Raw genomic sequence first — 22,415 nt, forward strand, 5'->3', positions numbered from 1 at the left:
TTCAGGAGACAAAGAACTCCACTAGAGAGCTCCTACAGCTGATAAACAACTTCAGCAAAGTGGCAGGTTATAAAATCAACTCAAGCAAATCAGTGGCCTTCCTATACTCAAAGGATAAGCAGGCTGAGAAAGAAATTAGGGAAATGACCCCCTTCACAATAGCCACAAACAGTATAAAGTATCTTGGGGTGACTCTTACCAAACATGTGAAAGATCTGTATGACAAGAACTTCAAGACTCTGAAGAAGGAAATGGAAGAAGACCTCAAAAAATGGGAAAACCTCCCATGCTCATGGATCGGTAGAATCAATATAGTTAAAATGGCCATTTTGCCTAAAGCACTATACAGATTCAATGCAATACCCATCAAAATCCCAACTCAATTCTTCACAGAGCTAGAAAGAGCAATTATCAAATTCATCTGGAACAACAAAAAACCCAGGATAGCTAAAACTATTCTCAGCAACAAAAGGAAATCTGGGGGAATCAGTATCACTTACCTCAAGCAATACTACAGAGCAATAGTGTTAAAAACTGCATGGTATTGGTACAGTGACAGGCAGGAGGATCAATGGAACAGGATTGAAGATCCAGAAATGAACCCACACACCTATGGCCACTTGATCCTCGACAAAGAGGCTGAAAACATCCAATGGAAAAAAGATAGCCTTTTCAACAAATGGTGCTGGTTCAACTGGAGGTCAGCATGCAGAAGAATGTGAATTGATCCATCCTTGTCTCCTTGTACTAAGCTCAAATCCAAATGGATCAAGGACCTCCACATAAAGCCAGACACTCTGAAGCTAATAGAAAAGAAACTGGGGAAGACCCTTGAGGACATCGGTACAGGGAGAAAGTTTCTGAACAGAACACCAATAGCGTATGCTCTAAGAGCAAGAATTGACAAATGGGACCTCATAAGGTTACAGAGTTTCTGTAAGGCAAAGGACACCATCAAGAGGACAGATCGGCAACCAACAAATTGGGAAAAGATCTTCACCAATCCTACATCAGATAGAGGGCTAATATCCAATATATATAAAGAACTCAAGAAGTTAGACTCCAGAAAACCAAACAACCCTATTAAAAAATGGGGTACAGAGTTAAACAAAGAATTCTCACCTGAAGAACTTCGGATGGCGGAGAAGCATCTTAAAAAATGCTCAACTTCATTAGTCATTAGGGAAATGCAAATCAAAACAACCCTAAGATTTCATCTTACACCAGTCAGAATGGCTAAGATTAAAAATTCAGGAGACAGCAGGTGTTGGAGAGGGTGCAGAGAAAGAGGAACACTCCTCCACTGCTGGTGGGGTTGCAAATTGGTACAACCACTCTGGAAAGCAGTCTGGCGGTTCCTCTGAAAACTGGGCACCTCACTTCCAGAAGATCCTGCTATACCACTCCTGGGCATATACCCAGAGGATTCCCCACCATGTAATAAGGATACATGCTCTACTATGTTCATAGCAGCCCTATTTATAATTGCCAGATGCTGGAAAGAACCCAGGTATCCCTCAACAGAAGAGTGGATGCAAAAAATGTGGTATATCTACACAATGGAGTAGTACTATTCAGCCATTAGAAACAATGAATTCATGAAATTCTTAGGCAAATGGATGGAGCTAGAGAACATCATACTAAGTGAGGTAACCCAGACTCAAAAGGTGAATCATGGTATGCACTCACTAATAAGTGGTTATTAACCTAGAAAACTGGAATACCCAAAACATAATCCACACATCAAATGAGATACAAGAAGAAAGCAGGAGTGGTCCCTGGTTCTGGAAAGACTCAGTGAAACAGTATTTGGCAAAACCAGAAGGGGGAACTGGGAAAGGGTGGGAGGGAGGACAGGGGAAGAGAAGGGGGCTTACGGGACTTTCGGGGAGTGGGGGGGGGCTAGAAAAAGGGAAATCATTTGAAATGTAAATAAATTATATCGAATAAAAAAAATAACAATAAAAAAAAAGAATGTTCAAGAAGGGACTGCTGATGTCATGGGTTACATACAGCCCTTGGCTCCCTGCTAATGTTCTCCCTGTACTGAACATGAAGCTTAAGTGCTCTTTCCTGAAGACGCTCCTGGGGCATAGCCACCTCCCCACACTCCCACAAACCCCAGGGACCACCCTCCTTCAAGGGATGGTCCCACCAACTCATTTCAAAATTTGTAACCCAGAAATGTTCCTGAGCAAAAGAGCAGGGACTGCTAATAGTCCAGAGACGGAAGGAAGGGCCATCCAGGCACTGCCCTACCTGGGGATCCATCATGTCTGCAGACACCAAACCAGACACTGTTGCTGTGGTAAAGAGGTGCTTGCTGACAGGATCCTCTTGTGAAGGTTCTTACAGAAGGTTGGCTAGCAGCTGACCACTGGAGCCAACCATTAGACTGAGCTCAGGGAATCTGGTGGGGAGCTGAGAGAAAAGCTGGAGCAGCAGAGGGGAATGGAAACACTGTTGGAAGAGCAACATCTGCAGCCAGGACTACCTTGTGATCCCAATGACTAGACTATAAACTGAGAAGTGTTCAGGGAGGGATCTTTACCTCTAGATACATTGTAGCAGAGGATGGCCTTGCCTGACAGCAATGGAGGAGAGGCACTTAGTACTGTGGAAGTTTGATGCCCTAGGGTATGATGCAGAAGCAGTAGATCAGGAGAGGGTGGGTGAGTGGGGGAGCGCCCTCATACAGGCACAGGGCAGTGGGAAAGGGCAGATGTTGTTTGAGGGGTTGTTGGAGGAGTAAGCAGGAAGTGGTATATTATTTAAGATGTAACCAAATTGAATAATTAATAAATACATTTAAAAAATACACATACGCCAGTCATTTAATTTTAACAATGAAGACTCAGGAGCCAGATGCTGGGGTGAAAACCTGCCAGGTCAGAGAGGTCAAGCCCTCACCTGACCCTCCTACTCCACTCTGTCCTCAATATCTTTCAACTTAAAGACCTTCCTTTGGTTTACTTATATTCATTCCCTTTCAAGGGTTACTTGCTCTGAGTCTTGACCTGGAGTTGTCTTTTTTTTGCTTTACAATACAGGTGTGTTCTAGTGTTGAGTCACAGGACAAGAAAGTAAAATGAACCGAAAGCTCTTGGGTTAAAGATCTGTGCTAGGGCTGGGCTAAACTGTAAAATGTTTTGTTTGTTTTTTTTCAGTAAATAACACAATCTTATAGTTTGCAATCAAAACAAATCTTCTGCAACATAAGTTGGCAATGTTACCTTCATTATAGAAATCCAGCTCTCTGTCAATTAATTGTTCTGGTTGTTCCCAGGCATGTCTGAGTGCATCATCATGGGAACAAAATGGTCCCAAGGAAAATCAGAACCGGGCTCTTGAAGGTGTTGCACAAGGCCAATAGGGACCTAAAAAGCACCAAGGACACCCCTGATCCTTATCACAAAGGATAAATCACCCATCCTACTGTCACATAATGTATTGCAAGATATCACCATTCCTGACCTTGGCTCACACTCCTAAGTGCTGCGAAATGGAAGGGTTCTTGTCCAGGGTTCACTCAAAAAACCAATAACTAAAAATAAAAAAAGCCCTGAATCCAGCTAAACAGGGATGGTTTATTGAATGCATACCTCAAGACTGACCAATCAGGGCAACAGATCAATAATATGCACTACCTATTTCTCAGGGCCAGCTCTGTGTAAAAACCACAAGAGCTCATGCACAAGGGCTGTAAATGCTGCCCTATGTGGACCCTGACTCAAGCTATTTTAGACATAATAGTAATACTGACCTTGAATTTCATGGGGCTATTAGAAGTATATAGATGTAGAAATTAATAAGATTAACAAACCCCACAATGTACAGAACATTCCATGGTACATGGTCAGCATGACTCTGCTCTGAATCAAGATTTTTCTTTTGTTTTATATCCATGACTGAGAGGCATATTACATGATATAGATGGCTGTGATATGACAAGTTTGCTACAGATATGGAAGGAGGCAAGCCTTATCAAGAAGAATTGTATCATTAGGTAAAATAACAGCATGACCTTACCATGTTTAGACAAGTTCGAGGCCTCAACAGGAGCACCTAAGAAGGAGAACAGAGACTGTGCTTTTTACCTGAAAGTAGGGGCCTGAGCAGTGCTGCTCAGCTTTCTCAGTGCCCAGGTAGTGAGGGAGCGGCTCTGGGCCTCTATGGGTGCTGGATGATTCTTACCAAATGACTTGCTCCTGCCAGTTCTCGGGAGAGTATCAGGAGGTAAGATCTTCTCCTTGTCAGATGTGGCACACGTCTACCACATCTAATGGAACAGGGCAGTGGCGATTAACCTGCTCCTGCCAGTTCTCTAGAGAGTGTCAGGAAGTGAGATCTTCCCCTTGTCAGATGTGGCACAGGTCTCTGAAAGCAGGGCTCTCTCCCTCTAAGTGCAGGACTCCATGCAAGTCAGATGCTCTCTTGCAGGATATGTGGCCAAACACCTGTAGAGCTGCCCAGCTCCTACGTTCATAAGTAACCCAGGAGGGCTGTGCCCCAAGCAATCTTTCACTCTCGTCTTCCCTGCATTTCTGGCTGAGCTGGCTGCTTGGTCACAGGAGCCAAGATGGTGGTGACCTCAGACCGCAGGGCAATGATCTTCAAATCTTATTGAGGGCAGCAATTGCTTGACTACACACAATTTTCTAAAAGGTCTGGGCTCTGGGGAAATAAATCAAGATAAATCTGGGATAAAGATGCATGAACTCTGTCCTGTACTGAACTAAGAAACATGGGAGTGGGAGAAGGATGTACGGCTAATTAGACTACTAGGTCCCCATTGTGTCTGCTTGATTTAATCTCAGGACATGGAAGTGGAGTATCTCTGATGACTTCTGTCTATCCCCTTGAAAGGTTCACTGGGCTTTAGCCTCAGCACTTGATATTTCATAATGGGGCAGCAGCACTCAGGGAAGCTAGAGATTGTCATTGGCACAGTATCATGCCAGCAGCAGTGGATAATACTCAGTAGTTCAAAAAGTCATAACCACTTTCATTTGTTATTAATCTGGACCCAGGGAACAATAGAACAAAATCTTTAGAAAAGAAAAATCATCTCTACTTCTCCATCTTCCCAGAATGAAAGACTGGTAATGAGAGAATGGTAAGTTCTTTATAATAAACAAGGATTTGTAGCTGAGGCCGTGGGTATATAATATTTTTCAGTGTTGTTTCCTGAAACAGTGTCTCAAATATTCCATGTTGTTCTCTACCTGGCTTTCCAGGTTAACCTTCAGCTCAAACATTCCTGCTTCCACTTTCTCGTAGCTAGGCTTACAAGTGGGGCTCCTAGGACTCTTAGGTCAGTACTAGTCACTGGAAGAGAACTGGATTTTCTAATGCTGAGGCATGTACACACCAGCATAACTACAGCCATTTTTTTCTATGTCTACCCCAACAATTTCAGATTGTTGCTATAATATGCCTGCCCATCATTGACACAGAAAAACAAACATGTCTCAGAGCAAAGTCATGGTGATCAAATCCTGTTGTGTTTAGTATGATGTTTGTTAAACTTACAAGGTTCTAAAACATTTACATGAGACCCATCAAATTAAGATCCACTATGCACTCTTATATCTGAAATGGCCTGATTAGAACTGACCACTTCATATGAGCTACTTGTGGTTGTTTTGTTTTGTTTAGTTTTGTTTTGTCTTGTTTTGAATTTATAAGTTGACAAAGACAAATGTTTGAGGTCATTGCTTAACAACCAAAACATTAGCTATCATTCTGATCAATCAGTATTAAGGTCTGAATTCAATAAAAGTGCCCTATCTTCCTTAGAAAAGTATTTGTGTGGTTTACGGGGCCAATCATGAACCCAAACAGAGATGCTCTGTGCACTAACCTATATCTATTATTTTATCCTACACACTTTATTGCTGTTGACTATTTTATTTTGTTCTGACAGAATCTCATTTTGTAGCTTACAGAGGGCTGTAAGCAATCCTCTTTTGGTGACTCTGGTGCAGAGATGAGAGCCTCAACTCAGCCTGAGGGCCTTTCCATTGGTGGCTCAAATATTCTAGTTTCCCCTAACAACAGATCTCAAATTATTGCCAACACAAAGATACTGTTACTCTCTCTATCTCCTAAGACATCTTGGGGCAATTTTGAAATGCTAAACACAGGGCTTCATGACTGTCCCCCCTAACACACACCGACATTGCAACCTGCCCTGCAGGAACTGCCTGGATGTGATTTCATGAACCTGTACATGATGAGAAAGAAGAACTTTTGACTGCATATTAAAACTGGAGTGAGTTCTCATCAGATTTTAATAGTTCATATAGCTGATTGCAAAAATTCTGAGGTAGGATGAGACATTTCTGAGAAGGTTTTGAAAAGTAAACACTCAGAAAGATACATTGGGGTGACTTGGGTGTTGCCAATCAAGCCTAGAGCAAACCCTGGCTTTGGAATGAGGATGGGCTCAATGGCTAAGCCCCAGGGAAGACTCCAGGAAAGGGCAGCTCAGCTTTCTATCAGTATAGGGAGAACATTAGCAGCCAGTGGCTGTACCCCATGACATCAGCAGTCCCTTCTTGGACATTCTATTGTTTCCTAGAGAGTTCTTGGCATCCTCTGTGATGTCACCAGTGTTGTAGCAACAACATGTACACTGAGGTTTCTCAGTCAGTGTATAGAGGATACTTCCTCTATACATGTTTGCCTGACAGAGAAAACTTTCTGGGACAGTGAGGGTAGATGGGAGAGAGACTAGAGAGAGGAGGAAGGAAACTGCTCTTTCTTCTGAGAGTGATGAAGGACGAAGGAGATGGTCTTGGGGAATGCGGAGTAAGTTCGGGGAAGTGGATGTGCAGGGGTGGCCTGAGCTGGCCTTTCTAACAATGAGGCACAGGAACTGCAGTGTCTGGGTAGGAACAGAACTTTCATGATTATCACAATTCTTGAAAATCAAGAATTTCAGAACATTATTTTCTCTAGTCCTTAAGGCAGGAGATGGCAAGGTCAAAGCTGTTATTCTGTGAACTCCAAGTCTTTACTTTCAGTGGGTATAGTGGGTGTTACAGGGGACAGAATGAGACCATCAGGAGTCACAGAGGGTCTAACCTATGCAAATTTAGGGCAGGGCATCACTGCACTTCACTCTCATGGCTTCATTTAGCTTCAGTGGCTATCTGACAGTAGTAGCAGGGAGAGAATTGTGCTCCAGGCCATGACCTTATGTTCTCCTCTCCCTGACATTTCCCACCCTACCTTTCTTTATCACCAGCTGTGGGTAGGAAGCATTTCTGTACTACATACAAAAATCTGTAGCAGGGGATAGACCCAGACAGAGATGTGATTCAATTGATACTTCTGGGGTGTTTGGGGTTTTAGTACAGGGATCTGATCAGTGTATTGAGCATGTTCTCACGCTGCATGATGTTATAATCCCATGTCCCTGGCATCAAGTAACAGGGTAGGAGATGTGAACATCTCCAAGTACTCATATAGTGTGGACCATGAATTTATCATCTGACTTGTATAACCACAGGACTGAGGACTCTGAAGCCAAGATGCACCCGTGCAGATGTTAATAAGCCATGAAAGCCATCTCTGTGGTCATCTTAAGCATGTGTAGGGAGACAGGACACACCTGTCTGCTTACATCTCCAGGTCTCTATACAGTGATGGGAGATCTGAGATGCACTGAGGAGGCATCTCAAGCCTGAACCAAACCCTGTGTGGTGTCACTGGGTTCTAGGCCTGTTGTCCTTCTATACAGGTCTCAGGGTCGTCTGTCTATACTCTGTGTCCCCACCATGCAAGTTCACTTGTGTTATTCTACCTACAGGGGCTGGCAGGCAGACATCATCCCCTGAAACTGTCCTAAGCAAGAAGCAGGCCAAGAAGGAAGAGGAGAAGCTGACCACAGAGCTGCAGCTCATTACCCAGGAGAGAAATTAGGTGAATGATCGCCTGATCTCCATCACAGAGGGAGCCATGAACAAGAGGTATGCATTGCTCCAAACACAGTGGTGTCAGTCTGGGGTCAGCAATGTCACCCTCATCTTACCCTTTAAGGAGGGGTTTTCTAGGAAACTGTACCACCAGAATGTCCCTATGCCCAACCTCATGTCCCAAAATACTTCTTAGAGGAAAGGCAGAACCTGAAGCTTGCTCAGGAGCGATGTGGTAAATGGCCTCTTCTGATCCCTCCAGTGGAAAAGAGGGACTTGTTGTGGGAATGAGGAACTCAGGGATAGAAATAGTAGAAAATGAGTCCCAGAATACATTTGGAAAGCCCTTGGTATGAGGTGGGTTTGTGAGTTTGTAGGAGCTGTGAGTTTGTGCTGAGTGTTTGTAATTGCCTGGCAGGTAACTGAGTGCTGGAAGCTCCTGGAAGCAGCCGGAGAGGCCTGGTCTACATTGTTCATCTCAGTGCTTGACTAGACGCCTGATGCTCTGCCTGTTCCTCTTTTTGGACCTTATACTCTGAGACAGTAATGTTGCATGCATTTCTTCTGCATCTCATTGTGCTCCTTCAGTTTCTATCTCTGTCTCTCTCATTCTCTGACTCTGTTTCCATTTCTCCTTGTATTTGTGTCCAATTCTGTGTGTCTGTGTGTGTGCACATGCACCTACCTGTGCATGCACTTTGTATGTTTATATTTCCCTTCACACTTTGGAAACTAGGGGTCTGTGTTTTGTCTTGATGATTTACCTATAAGACAGTTTCAAGTATTCGTTAGTGCTGAACTCTGGGAGCCCCCGTCAACACTGTTCTTTGGCTCTGGGATCACAATTGTTCTTACATTTGTATCTCCTGGGCAGATTATAAAGATGTGATGATGTCTGGTCTCATCTCCACAATTATGTGTAATGTCCGTCTCTAAGGTATAAGTTTCTCAGGATTTAGAATCCCTGTTGTGAAAACAGGAAATATATCCCAGGTTTCTGATGGGCAAAGATCTGTGGCCTAGACTCATGAGATTATAGCTGCTTAGACTGCATCTCCAGCCCTACTGAGCGAACACAGGGAGACCTGGCACCCTCCACCTGGATGCCTAGCTTCTGCTACCCCGGAGACAGGAAAACAAGTTTCCAAAGCGGAAGAATATCCCAGTATATAGAATCTAGAATGTGGTTTTCTGGGCCTGGGGTAGGACAGGACCCAGCCTGAGATGATGTATTCTTAACCATCCACATTCATGGAGTTCTGTGCTCCTGGGAACAGGACATTCCAGAGGCTGAATCCAATGTATGAACAATTGAAGTTAAAGGAGAAGGAGATCAAGTCATTTTTCACAACTTAGAGATGGAGAAGAGTGAGGCCCGAGAGAACACCCAGGAGCTCAAGAAGGAGATAAACTTCTATAGGTAAGTACCAGTGAGGGAGGGCACCAGTTGTGGAAAGGCCATTTCTGCCTTCCTTTCTTTCTGGACTGGAGAGTCTGCAGGTCTGGTTCTATCCCTTCTGATGTTTAGCTGACAGTGTGCCTTGGGATTTTGGACTCACCTTTTATAAGTCTGTAAGAGACTGTTACCCCTCCCAGTATTATCAAGGCATACTTAGGAGTCTCTAGATATAAAAGTGATTTAGTTCATGAGAGGGTTATTATGCAGTGCTAGGCCTCTGGTACTTTGGCAGGGTTTTACAGACCTGACTGTGATATAATACAAGGACAGAATGCCTTCCTCTTGGTTCTACTGACCTTCTTTGATGGGATTTGCCCCCTACTAATAGATGTTGCCCCATTGCATTGGGCTGTCATGGATAGTTGAAGATCCCCCTTTCTTTTGGAGAGACGTGGACCCTTATTGGTATTTGGGCTGCAGCAATCCTTACTCCCTCAAGTTGCTGTTTGCTATTTGTGCAGCTCTGATGGATGTATTGAGATGTATTGTATTAGGTCTTCATGGCAACCTGGGTCCTGGTGGGCTTATTGGGACCTGTAAGTATGAAGGGGAGGAGGATCTTACTATACAGAGTGTGCTTCCAGCAACCTGCATAGCCGGCTCCTCATGGAGAAGATGCTTGTGAAGAAGAGAAGGGTCATGCTGATGCGGGAGAGCAAGGAAGTACTTCTTGACTGGTCTCTCATAGAGAAATACTTGGTTGGCTTGAACATGAATGGTAAAGACAAACAGGAGAAGACCAGCAACCTCCAAACCCAACATCAGGTAGGGACAAGCAACTCAATCAGGCTAATACTGTTTTATACCATTTTTCCATTGGATCCATCTTTGCTTTCACCTAGCACCTTTCTAATCCACATGCTCAAGTAGTCACTAACCTCATGGAATGTAGTTGTACATTGTTCTGTCTATGTGCAAGTATTCTGGGATGTTAGGCTCTTGTGAGATACTGAATTAATGTCAAGTGTATTTTGCTGCTCTGCTTGAAACTACAGTACAATAAGGGTGACAGGTGAATAACCTGTCACATTCCCTCAATGGAAGAATGGATACAGAAAATGTGGTATATGTACACAATGGAATACTACTCAGCAATTAAAAATAATGAATTCACGAAATATTTGGGCAAATGGTTGGATCTGGAAAATATCATCCTAAGTGAGGCAACCCAATCACAAAAGAATACACATGGAATGCAATCTCTGATAAGTGGATATTAATTAGCCCAGAAGCTCTGAATACCCAAGGCACAATTAGCATAACAAATGACTCCCATGAAGAAGTAAGGGGAGGGTCCTGATCCTGGAAAGGCTTGATGTAGCATTGGAAGGAACTATCAGAACAGAGAAAAAAAGGAGAGAGGTGATTGGAGAATGAGTGGAGAGAAGAAGGTTTATGGGACATATGGGGAGAGGGGAAAGGGGAAAGGGGAAATCATTTGGAATATAAACAAAGAATATAGAAAATAAAAATACATAATTTTAAAAAAGGAAAAAAATTATAGGTCGTGTAATAGAGGTCATGCAAGGGACGTATGACTTCCCAGGTGGGAAACAACTTGCAGGAATAAAAGCCAAATGGAAATATCATTGCGTGCTTCTCATTTTAATTGATCAGGGTGGCATGTGGCCTTCTGCTTTTTTTGGGGGGGGGGGGGAACCCAATGAAGTCTCTACCCATTGCCCATTTATTGGTTTGCTCTGATAGAAGTCTGAGTGGCAGCTTGTCAGCCTATGTATTTGTGAGTGCTGCTGAATATTTTGCCCTGCCTGCAGTTATAACAGCAATGGTGTCAGTTCAAAGATCAATGATAACATTCCTGCTGAGTTGATGGGAGGCAGCAGCCTGACAGCTGACATTTATGTCCCCACCAAGCCTCTGTCTTAATAGCTGCCTTCCTCTTCCAGGTTCCAGAAATGGTAGCAAGAGCTGAAATTTCCACAGACCAGGAAGAGGGCCTCATGCAGAATGATTTCCCACCTCAGGAGCCTCCTGCTGAGCTCCATCCTCAACAACCACAAAATTCCTTGGATGAATCTTCCTCTACATAATTCAATTCCTCAGGGTGAATAGGCCCTAACTACCCAGCCAATGATTCAGCTGATTCAGGATGTCATTCCCTTTCCTGCTCTGACAACACCCCTTGAGAAAGAACTGAGGTGACTGCCCTGCCACCAAGTGTCCAAGAGGAGAAACAGGCTGTACATCTGTGTTCCTAAGAGTACAGTGAGAGAACTGTGCTTCACATAATTTACTGTTAGACTTTTGGTTGAAGTTTTGTTTTTTATTGTTTTGCTATTTGTTATGTTATTGGGATGTTATTTGTTCTTATTATTACTTTTCATTTTTGCTCATGCTTTTTACTGTTTTTATTAACTGTCATTTAAAGCCTGTTTTTTTATTTATTTATGAATGAAAATTTGGTTTGTAAATCCTGACTCTTTCGTTCGAAGCCACTTTGTGCATTAGTTAATTAATGTTATTTTTATACACTCCATATTTTATACCCCACCCTACCACCTCCTGTACACCCTCCAACGGATCCATATCCCATACCTCCTCCTCTCCCCCATCTCCACGTGGATGTCCCCACCCCACCCCCACCTGACCTCTAAATTCCCTGGAACCTCTTATTGCTTGAGGGTTAGGTAAACCATCTCTAAATGAACACAGGCCTGGCAGACCTCTAGTGTATGTGTGCTGGGGGCCTCATATCAGCTGGTGCAGGCCGCCTGTTTGGTGGGCCAGTGTTTGAGAGATCCTGGATGTCCAGAGTAATTGAGACTGCTGGTCCTCCTCCTGGATTGCCCTCAGCTTCTTTCAGCCTTCCCTAGCTCATTAACAGGGATCAGGTGCTTCTGTCATTGATTGGGTGCACATATCTGCATCCACTGTTTCAGATGTTTGTTGGGTCTTTCAGAGTCCTGCCATGCTTGGTCCTTTTTTGTGAGTGCACTCTCTGGTTGATGGGTTTGTCCCTGTGAGCTCTGGGAGTACTGGGTGGCTCATATTGTTGTTCCTCCTATGGTGCTGCAAACCCTTCAGATACTTGGATCCTTTCTCTTCCTCCGCTATTGGTGATCCTCTTTAGTGGCTTGCTGATACTGCCCCCCTTTGTATTTGGCATGTACTAGCAGAGCCTCCCAGGTGACAGCTATATCCTATATCTGGCTCCAGTCAGCAAGTACTTGTGGGCATTGATAATAGTGTCTGGGTTTTGTAACTGTATATGGGATGGATCACTAGGTGGGGTAGTCTCTGGATGGTCTTTCCCTCAGTCTCTGCTCCACACTTTGTGGGAATTTTGTTCCCCCTTCTAAGAAGAACTAGAGTATTTATACTTTGTTCTTCCTTCTTGAGTATCATTTGATATGTGAATTGTGTCTTGGGTATTCCTGGAAACCAAGACAGAAAATCAATGTGCTGTCCATATGACGAAGTGCTTTTGCAAACAGAAAGTAATCATAATTATATTAATTGATGATGGAAGATATACAACATAAAATTTTCCTTGCCTAACTCTTTTCCTTGGCCAATTTCTTGCACAAGCCGCAGCGACGACAAGATGATTGGTCCCAGAGACAATGGGTGCTTTCTTCACAGCATTTCAAGTCACATGACACATTACATCTTAACAATATTACTTATCATGAGCTCAAACCACTGACAAAACATAGCAGACATATGTATTCCATGCCCAGTCACGCCAACAGGAGTTCTTAGGAGCTTCAGCTGCATTCAGCAGCAGGAGTGGAATGGGCCCATGCTCCCTTCTTCGTAGCACTAACCACATGGATGTCCAAATACACTTCAGAGATACTTCATCCTGATGTGTTTCCAAAATTTTAATATCTAAGAAGTGTTCATGAAAATAATCACATGGCTTTGATCAATTTCATAGCAGTAGGAGGTTGGTCTGGTGCTGTTTGTTATCAAATGATAATGTTTATACCTCAAGATCTGGTTGCCCCATGAGGAGATTCTCATTTACACCAAGGGATGCTGTGTTACCTTGCTCCACAAGTTAATTGGCAAATAAAAGGCTAAGCCTGGCATTGGGCAATAGATAGAGGTAGGTGTGTTTTTAGTTATCTGACTTGGGGCTACAAGTGTAAACAGGAGAGAGAGAAGAGAGGAGAGACCAAAGGAGGAGGGAGCCACCATGAGAGACGGACCATGAGCACTTGGCCAGGAGAAACATCAAGTAACAAGGGACATAGGCCTGGGATGTAAGTCAGAATAGCTCAAAAACCTGTGCAATCCAAGCTGACACTGTGTAAATAAACAAGTAAAAGAGTGGAGTCTAGCCTCACTTGAAATAAGAACTAAGTATCTATTGACAGGAGATTATGTGGAGTTCACATACTCAAAAATCATAAAGCTTTTGCCTGTCTGAAGTAATGGCTTAGCAGTTGAGAATGTTTGCTGTTCTTCCAGAGGACCTGAGTTCAGTTCCCAGCACTCACATGGCTAGCTCACAATGATATCCAGCTCTGAGGAGTCTGACACCCTCCTCCATGTACAACTGCACACGTGTGCATGTGCACATAGGGAAACACAAACACACACACACACACACACACACAAGCTAAAGTGATCCACCAGAGATGCATGAAGCAACATGATTATCAAACCCACCAGTAACAACAGTAAGTATCCTGTTTGCTAAAGAACAAATAGGAAGCAGCAAAACTATTGAGATGTAGTTTCTGACTAGAGAAGGCAGAATAATTTTTTAAAACAGGCATGGATTTAACATGGCACCCATGATGATGACATCTCCAAAGAAGAGACACTGTGGATACCAACCGCTCACTGGCTAGACAGTATAGCCAAATCGGCAGGCTATAGCTCCAAAGGGAGACCCTGTATCAAAAAGGAAAGTGTGGGTAATAGAGGGAACCCAACATGGACTCTACATTCACCTGTGTGTGCACACATGCATATGAGACAGATACAGACAGAGACCAAACAAATTCTTTCCTGAAACAATAAAAGGGAATTGGTAGTAGATAAATGAGACTTGAGGGCAGTGGGAGTCACTGCAAATACAGGGGCAAAAATATCAGCACAGAAAGAAGCAATGAATCAAAGTTAGAGAGGCCAAGTCTGTCTATGTTGCCTGTGTCAGCAAAATGATGTGAGGAATAAAGGAAGCTTATGAGAAGGTGGAGAAACCCAATATTTAAACTTGCTGTGTTAGCTGGAAATTTACACGCTCACACAAATGTAAAAAGAAAAATAGTAAGTTCATCAAGTGTCCACAGAATGTCACAAAAACTCACTTCAAAAAGAAGTTTTAATAAATTCCAAAGCGGTTTATCAGTGGGATCACATTCTGTCACCAAGATGAAATTCAATTAGTAAACAAAAAGTGAAAGGATACTGTCTAAGCACTAGCATCTGTCTGAGAGTCTCTCATTGGCTCTTGTTGGTAACCTCTGATTGGCTCCTAAAGCAGGAAGAATGGACTCTGCCCATTCCAGCTGCTTATCTGCTCTGAGCCTAGGATCAGAGTTGAGGCTCAGCTCTGACTAAAATGGTGGCAGTGACACAAAGTGGCCACTAGATGGAAATGACACTTCATATTTATCTTCATTTGCCAGCTTCCTAGAGCATCCATCAATCCATAAGCAAAATAAAGGCTTGCTTTTGAAATTCAATTATGGGTTTTTCAGGGTTTGTCTCAAATAGCTAATAATGAGAAAGTAATATTATTTATGTTCAATCATTTATTGTCCCATAAGCATAATATTTCCTGCTTATTATTTTTCTAAAGCACTTTTGAGATCCTTTAAGAGATAAGAGCAAGACCTTTGCTGTATGCTAAATTGTTAGGGAAAAAATTGAAGCATTTTAAGTTGTCTCTAAATATGCAATAAACTGTCTCTGTTTAACAACACAAGCATATAAATTCATGAAAAGAGTCTTGAAAAAATCTATCCTGTGTATTTTCATTCAATTAAAAAAAAAAAAAACAGACACAAAAACTGACAAATAGGAAGCAACTCTATTTTTAAAGATTCTATTGGAGGAAACCATCAGTCAGGAAGTTGCTCCTGTTCCAAATCCCCCTGGTGAAGTGTAATCCCATTTCCTTTAGGACAGGCTTCCAGGGAGGATGAAGGCAATCTGCAGATGTGGACTGTAACACCCTGGCATCCTGGGTTGTGCAACTGAGGCTCCCAGTCAGAGAGGTGCAAGCCCTCTCAGGTAAACCAATAGAATAGTTCCAGTGCTGTACGAGAAAGAAGCTCTAAAATAAAAGCCTGATTCACAAAGGTGTGAGCATGTGCACATTCGTGTGAGTGCATAACCATATTACATACATACATACATACATACATACATACATACATACAAACATACATACATACATACATACAAACATACATACATACATACATACATACAAAGAGATCAAACCTTGACGTTCAAAGATAGAACCTTAAGGTAAAGAGATAAAGGTACTGAAAAGAGCTAACAGCGGATGGTCTGGAATCTACTACTCTGTCTTTCTAAATAAATACTAAAAACATTAAGAGAGGCAGGATGCAGAAGTCAGGGCCTGGACCAGACACTTCCTTGTACCCAGGCCTATGGTGCACTTTCAAGATTAGGACTGTGATTGGGCAGGCCTTTCCTGCTGTCCCATCCCTCCTCTCTCTCTTCTCCCCACCCCATCTCCTCTTCCTCCCTATCCCTAAGCAACATTCCCAGACCTTCCCGCCTTCCTTTTTCCTGCTTCCTTCCATCTTTTTTTAAAACATCACAACCACTCCATCCTCGAGAAAAAAAAATCAAGCAATACTGGTCTAACAAAATGAAAAAGTTAAAACCTTGCTGCTGCCTCTGGCTAGGCAGTGACCATGGGCACCAAAATGGTTTTTTCCTGTGTCTCTCTTGGGGCATTCCCATGCATCCTCAGAGATAATGGAAGGACAGGAGCAGAGAAGGAAAGAGAAGAGAGTAGTGTCCACATGCCTGGGGCAGTTCTGCATGCTCTGCGCTGCAGTCTGTCTCTCACACTAAAGCATGGAGTGCAATGTTTTAACCTTTGCACTATGTGAGACCAGCATCCCAGGGACTGAATGTGTTTTCACCTAGCTGCTCTTTGTACTTCATGAACACAGACATGCCCTCATGTCTGTAACCCTAGGAACAGGATTGCCAAGAGTTTGGGGCTAACCTTGACTACACAGAGAGATCCTGCCTCAAAAAATAAAAAGCAAGCAAACATTCCCGAGAGATATTTGGGGAGGGTCTATACGATTGGTTGAACATTTTCCCCTGATAGCCATTTAAACTGTCCCACTGGAAACTCAGGACCACCTTGCATGGAATCCAGTTAACAGAAAGCCACATGACACATGGCCAGCAGGCAAGGCCTGCACAGTCACGATCCCACTTTGATGACTACACTAATCTAGGAAGAAATGTCAGGTAAAATAATTAAGTGACTTGGGAAGTTCAAGGTGTTTCTCTGTGGACTGCAGCTTGGGGATTTCTGGTTGGAATGGTGCATACTTAGAGTTCTGGGTGGTCTCCATGTGACACAGGAAACAAGTGTAGCCTTCCCTGGGCACTGACAGATTCAGTGAGCACTGGAAAGCTTTCTCAGCACACCTTCTGCAGGATGTCACTCCCCACACTACAGTGAGGTCTTTGCCTGCCCACATCTCACATGTCACGTGTCTTCTACTAAGTGGATTCCATACCAGACTGTCCTGAGTCTCAAGGACAATCTACAGTGAATTCTACAATCATCTGATTGTAGAATTAGACTTTGTATGCTGATATCACATGAGGTAGGAACCAAGGCTCATACACATTTTACTTGTTTTTCAGAAGCACTTGCCTATGTGTACATGGATATATCAAAATTAGAGATCTGCCTCGAGTGTTGTTCCTGGGGTCCCAGACACATTGTTTGTTTGTTTCTTTGTTTGTTTCTTTGTTTGTTTCTTTGTTTGTTTTGTGACTTCAAAGGGCATCTTTTCCTGTGCTTTGCGAGCTGATTGGGCTAGGCTGCCTGGCAGGTAAACCACAGGGATGTGCCTGTCTCTGCCTCCGAATACTGGGATTACAGGCTCATGGTACCATCTCTCACTTCTTTATATGGGTTCTGGGAATTAAACTCAAGTTCTCACGTAAACTCAAGTTCTCACGCTGGCCCAGCAAACACTTTACCAACTAAACAAGTCAGGATGGTGTGGTTAACCATCTACATGGTAAATAATCCCTAAGAACCTCCCATATCATTTATGGAAATGAGATCAAACAGGATTGCTTTCATTTTGATGAGCACTGAACTCATCAAGGGAAGGAATGCTAAATGAAAATTTTCAATGGCATGGGGAGTTGGAGGTGTTTATTCTGTAGGCTGGAGAATCCTGGATGGAATGGTCCATACCTTAGAGATCTGGGGGAATGCCATGCCAGGAAAAAATTGTAGCCTGCCCTGGGAGTGAGGTAGAGAGTTACCATATTTAGTGTGCATTCTGGTGCTTTATCAGTATGCCTACTGCAGGGTCTGACCTCTCTGCTGGGCCACTGACCTTTCTATGTGCAAAGTCATGGCCACCACCTGACAGGCATGACAAGAAGACAGACAATGGCTAAGATGGAAACACTCACAGAGGAGAAAATGCACTCATTCAAGGGATTTAGTGGTCAGGGAGGTCATGTCTTATGTCCAATTCCAAGATGTATGTGATGGTATTTAAGCCGTGTATGTTCAACTCAACAAATGTAAGGAATAACTATTATCAGCTTGTGGGCATGAACATATCCCTAAGAATCAATGGCTGTTTGGTTGCAGAGCCTAACCGTCTGCAAAGTTGTTCTTTGCTATGAAGTTTTAAATCAACTTTTACAAGATTTAGATCATTAAAATTGGTTAGAATATCATGAGACTGATTGCAAAGGCTGAACAGACTCTGGAGATAACAGAATCACACAGGGGTCTGCAGTCAGGAGACAAATTAACCCGGGTCCTGGGTTCCTCCCAAAGTGATCGGAAAACCATTGCCCTCTCTACCTCAAAGTACCTAACAACTTGTGTGTGTGTGTTGTTGTTGTTGTTGTTGTTGTTGTTGTTGTTGTTGTTGTATTGGGAAAAAGGGGTACTTCTCCAGAGGAACAGTGGTTAAAGGAAGGTAATGCCCTATTAACTGTAACCAGATCCACTGATTATGAACCTATGTAAGGAGAAGGAATAATCATAGGGTGTGTTATAAGTCCAACTAAAATGTGTTTCTAGTATTGGTCATCCTAGTAATCTTTCCCATTAATTCCTTCTGAGCAGCATATGTTCTTAAATCACAAGGATCCTTACAAAGTCTACAGCAGTTTCTGCTTCCAAATATGGTAGGACTAATTAGGCAATTTCATAAAAGTCAAGAACTCTAATCCTAGACAGGTTGCCATCAATGTTCAAGTTAGTGAGAATGTAATTGAACTTCGCTGCTTCAGACTAAGCACCTGCACTGGGCTATAGCCTGGCATGTTTGTAGATTAAGATGACAGTCCAGGCCAGCCTCTGGTACATCAGAGAAATAACTTTCCTGTGGGTCCTTAAGCCTGTATGATTGAAATAACAGTTGCTCAGATTGCATAAGAAGCACTGAAGAACACTGAACATGTTAACATAGTCAGCCTCAAATAAAAGGGAGGTCTGGGTGATTATCCTAGTATATTTTACATTGTCATATTTTTTTTTTAAAAAAAAGCTACCATTTGTGCTTGCATTCATGTACAGATTCTCCTTCTTATCATTCTTAGAAAGGGGAACAAAATACCCAGAGGAAGAGATACAAAGACAAAGTGTGGAACAGAGACTGAGGGAAAGACAGTCCAGAGACTGTCCCACCTAGGCATCCATTCCATATACAGTTATAAACCCAGACACTATTGTGGATTCCAAAAAGTGCTTGGAGACAGGAGCCTGATATACATTTCACACGGGAGACTCTGCTATTGCACAACAAATACAGAGGACTGCCTTGTTGGACATCAAAGGAGGAGAGGCCCTTGGTCCTGAGAATGTTCCATGTCCCAGTATATGTGAATGCCTGGAAAGGGAAACTGGAATGGGTGGATTGGTGAGCAGGGGAAGGGAGATGGGTTAGGGGATTTTCAGGGGGGAAGCAGGAAAGGGGGAAACATTTGAAATGTAAATAAAGAATATATCTAATAAAAAATTTTTAAAAATAAATCAATCTGGTGGTTTGTAAGAAAATTGGAAATGTTTTTACCTGAAGACACAAATACATCACTACTGGGCATATATCCAAAAAATGTTCCTACACATAAAAAGTATATATATTCCACTAAGTTTATAGCACCATTATTGATAATAGTCAGAAGCTGGGAAGAACCCAGATGTCCTTCTATAGAAGAATGGATACAGAAAATATGGTTACAGAATGGAATACTACTAAGCAATTAAAAACAATAACTTCTTAAAATTTGTAGGCAAATGGATGGAAACAGAAAATATCATCATGAGTGAGGTAACCCAGACAGAAAGAACATACAGGGTATATGTTTGCTGATAAGGGGATATTTACCCTAACGTTCACAATGCACATGATACAACCTGCAGATGTTATGGAGCTCCTAAGGAAGGGAGACCTGGTTATGGTCAATGCTTCAGTCCTGCATTGAGGGGCAGACAGGATGATCTTGGGAGGTGGAGGTAGAGGAGATCTGGGAGGGAGAGAGGAGAAGAAGGATATAAGCGGCAGTATCAGGTACTGGAGAGGATGGAAGAGAGGTACAGAGGGTCTGGAAAAGGAACAAAATTATGTAGCAGGGAGAAGAGGAACTGGGGATAACCACGTGAGGGAACTTGGCACCAGGGAAATGTAAGGACACAAAGTGTTGTGACTTTAGCCGAACTGTGCAGAGAAGGGGGAAAGAGAAACTGTAGAGACCACCTTCAGTGAATAGGTGCATTTCCATCCACCACCAACATAACCCTCCTGAAAGCCCTCAGTCGAGGGATGGTGCCATCCATCTTTCATAAAGTTTGTAAACCAGAAATTTTCCTAAGCAAAATAAGAGCAGAGAAAGCAAATGGAGCAGAGACTGAAGAAAGGGCCATCCAGGGACTGCCCTATGTTGGAATCCATCAAGTCTGCAGACACCAAACCAGACACTGTTGGTGTAGTCAAGAGTTGCTTCCGACCAGGAACCACGTGAGAAGGTTCTTAGGGAAATCCTTCCAAAAACTGACCCTTGGAGCCAAACATTAGACTGAGATCAGGGAACCTGGTGGGGGAGCTTGGGAAAAACCTAGAGGAGCAGATGGGGATTCCACTCCATTGGAAGAACAACATATGCTTCCAGGAACACCTAGTGCTCCCAGTTACTAGACCACAAACCCAGGAGTGTTAAGGGAGAGATCTATAGCTCCAGATACATTGTAGTAGATGATAGCCTTGCCTGACAGCAAGGGTAGGAAGGCCATTCATCCTGTGGAGGTTTGATGCCCCAGTGTAGTGGGATGCAGAAACAGTAGGGAAGAAGAAGGTGGGTGGTTGGCGAAGTGGCCTCATACAGGCAAAGGGGAAAGGAAAGGGCAGATGTGAGTTGAGGGGAGGTTGAAATGATATCCAGGAAGCAGAATATCAATTGAGATGTAATTGATGGAATGATTACTGAATAAATTTAAAACAATACACATGTGCCAGGCATTTAATTTTAACAATGAAAACTCAGGAGCCAGATGCTGGTGTGACAACCTGGATGGTCAGAGAGGCAGGGAAAGCCCTCAGCTGACCTTCCTATTTCTCAGATCTCCCAGAAGGAAAGCATTCTTTTCCCTCTCCATACTTTTATCCCTAAGAGCGCCTTGACTCAACCCATCTTAGACATAATAGTACATATTGACCTTGGATTAGATGGATCCTTGGTGAAGCTTATAGATGTGGAATTTCATAAGTTTAAAATCCTGACAACATAAAGAACATAACATGGGACAATGGTCAGCATAACCGTGATTTGAATCAAGATTAAGGCTAACAAGATCTGGGCCCTGAGGAAGTATATCAAGACAAATCTGGGCTTGTGGTATATGAACTCTACCCTGGATAAAACTCACAAATGTGAGGTGGGAGAATGATGTAATGTTAAATAACACACTCAGTTCACATTGTGTCTGCTTGATTTAATCTCGGGACAAGGAAGTGTACTATCTCTGATGGCTTCTGTCTACACCCTTGAAAGGTTCACTATGCTGTAGCCTCAGCACTTGATACTTCATGATGAGACAACAGCACTCAGTGAAACTAGAGATTGTCATTGGCACAGTATCATGCTAGCAGCAGAGGGTATTACTCAGTTATTCAGAAGGTGATACCCATTCTCATTTGTTCTTAATATGAACCCAGGTAAAGAGAGAACAAGGTCTGTAGAACAGAAAGATCATTTGCACTTCTCTGTCTTCTCAGCAAGAAATACTTGTAGAGAGAGACTGGTAAGTTCTTTATAATAGACAAAAATTGGTAGGTACGGCCTTGGATGTAGGGTGAGTTTCAGTGTTGTTTTCTGAAAAAGGGTCTCAAATATTCCATGTTGTCTTCTACCTAGCTGTCCAGGTAAACATTCACCTCAGATAATCCTGTTTCCACTTTCCTATTCCTAGGCTTACAAATGGGGTTCATAGGAATGTTAGGAAAGCACTAGTCAGTGACAGAGAACTGGGTTTTCTAAAGCTGAGGTGTGGACCCACCAGTGTAGGATCAGCCAGTTTGTTTTATGTCTGCTCCCTAGTTCACCTTGTTGCTGTAATGTGCTTGCCAATCACTGGCACAAAAAAATAATTTGTCTTAGAGAAAGGTCATGTTGATCACATACTCTTATGTTCTTTATGACATTTGTTAATCTAACAATGTTCCACAAAGCTTTACATAGGACCCATCAAATGAACGGCAAATGTACACTGTTATATTTAAATGGCCTTATCAGAACTCAGTATTGGACACTTTCTGTAAATTCACATGAGCTACTTGTACTTTATCTTTGTTTGT

At 42.8% G+C, this 22,415-nt stretch overlaps 1 protein-coding gene across 1 annotated transcript in view; it reads left to right on the forward strand.

The window, feature by feature from the left end:
* The window catches only part of LOC127677813 (uncharacterized), a 60,613-nt gene extending 49,181 nt beyond the window's left edge, over window positions 1-11,432 (forward strand). The window contains exon 9 of the mRNA XM_052172804.1: window positions 11,289-11,432. Coding sequence (XP_052028764.1) covers window positions 11,289-11,432 — 144 coding nt within the window. The remainder of the gene's footprint in view (window positions 1-11,288) is intronic.
* The last annotated feature ends 10,983 nt before the right edge of the window (window positions 11,433-22,415 follow it).

The sequence above is a fragment of the Apodemus sylvaticus genome, chromosome 2, assembly GCF_947179515.1.
Source record: "Apodemus sylvaticus chromosome 2, mApoSyl1.1, whole genome shotgun sequence".
NCBI classification, from domain to species: Eukaryota; Metazoa; Chordata; class Mammalia; order Rodentia; family Muridae; genus Apodemus; species Apodemus sylvaticus.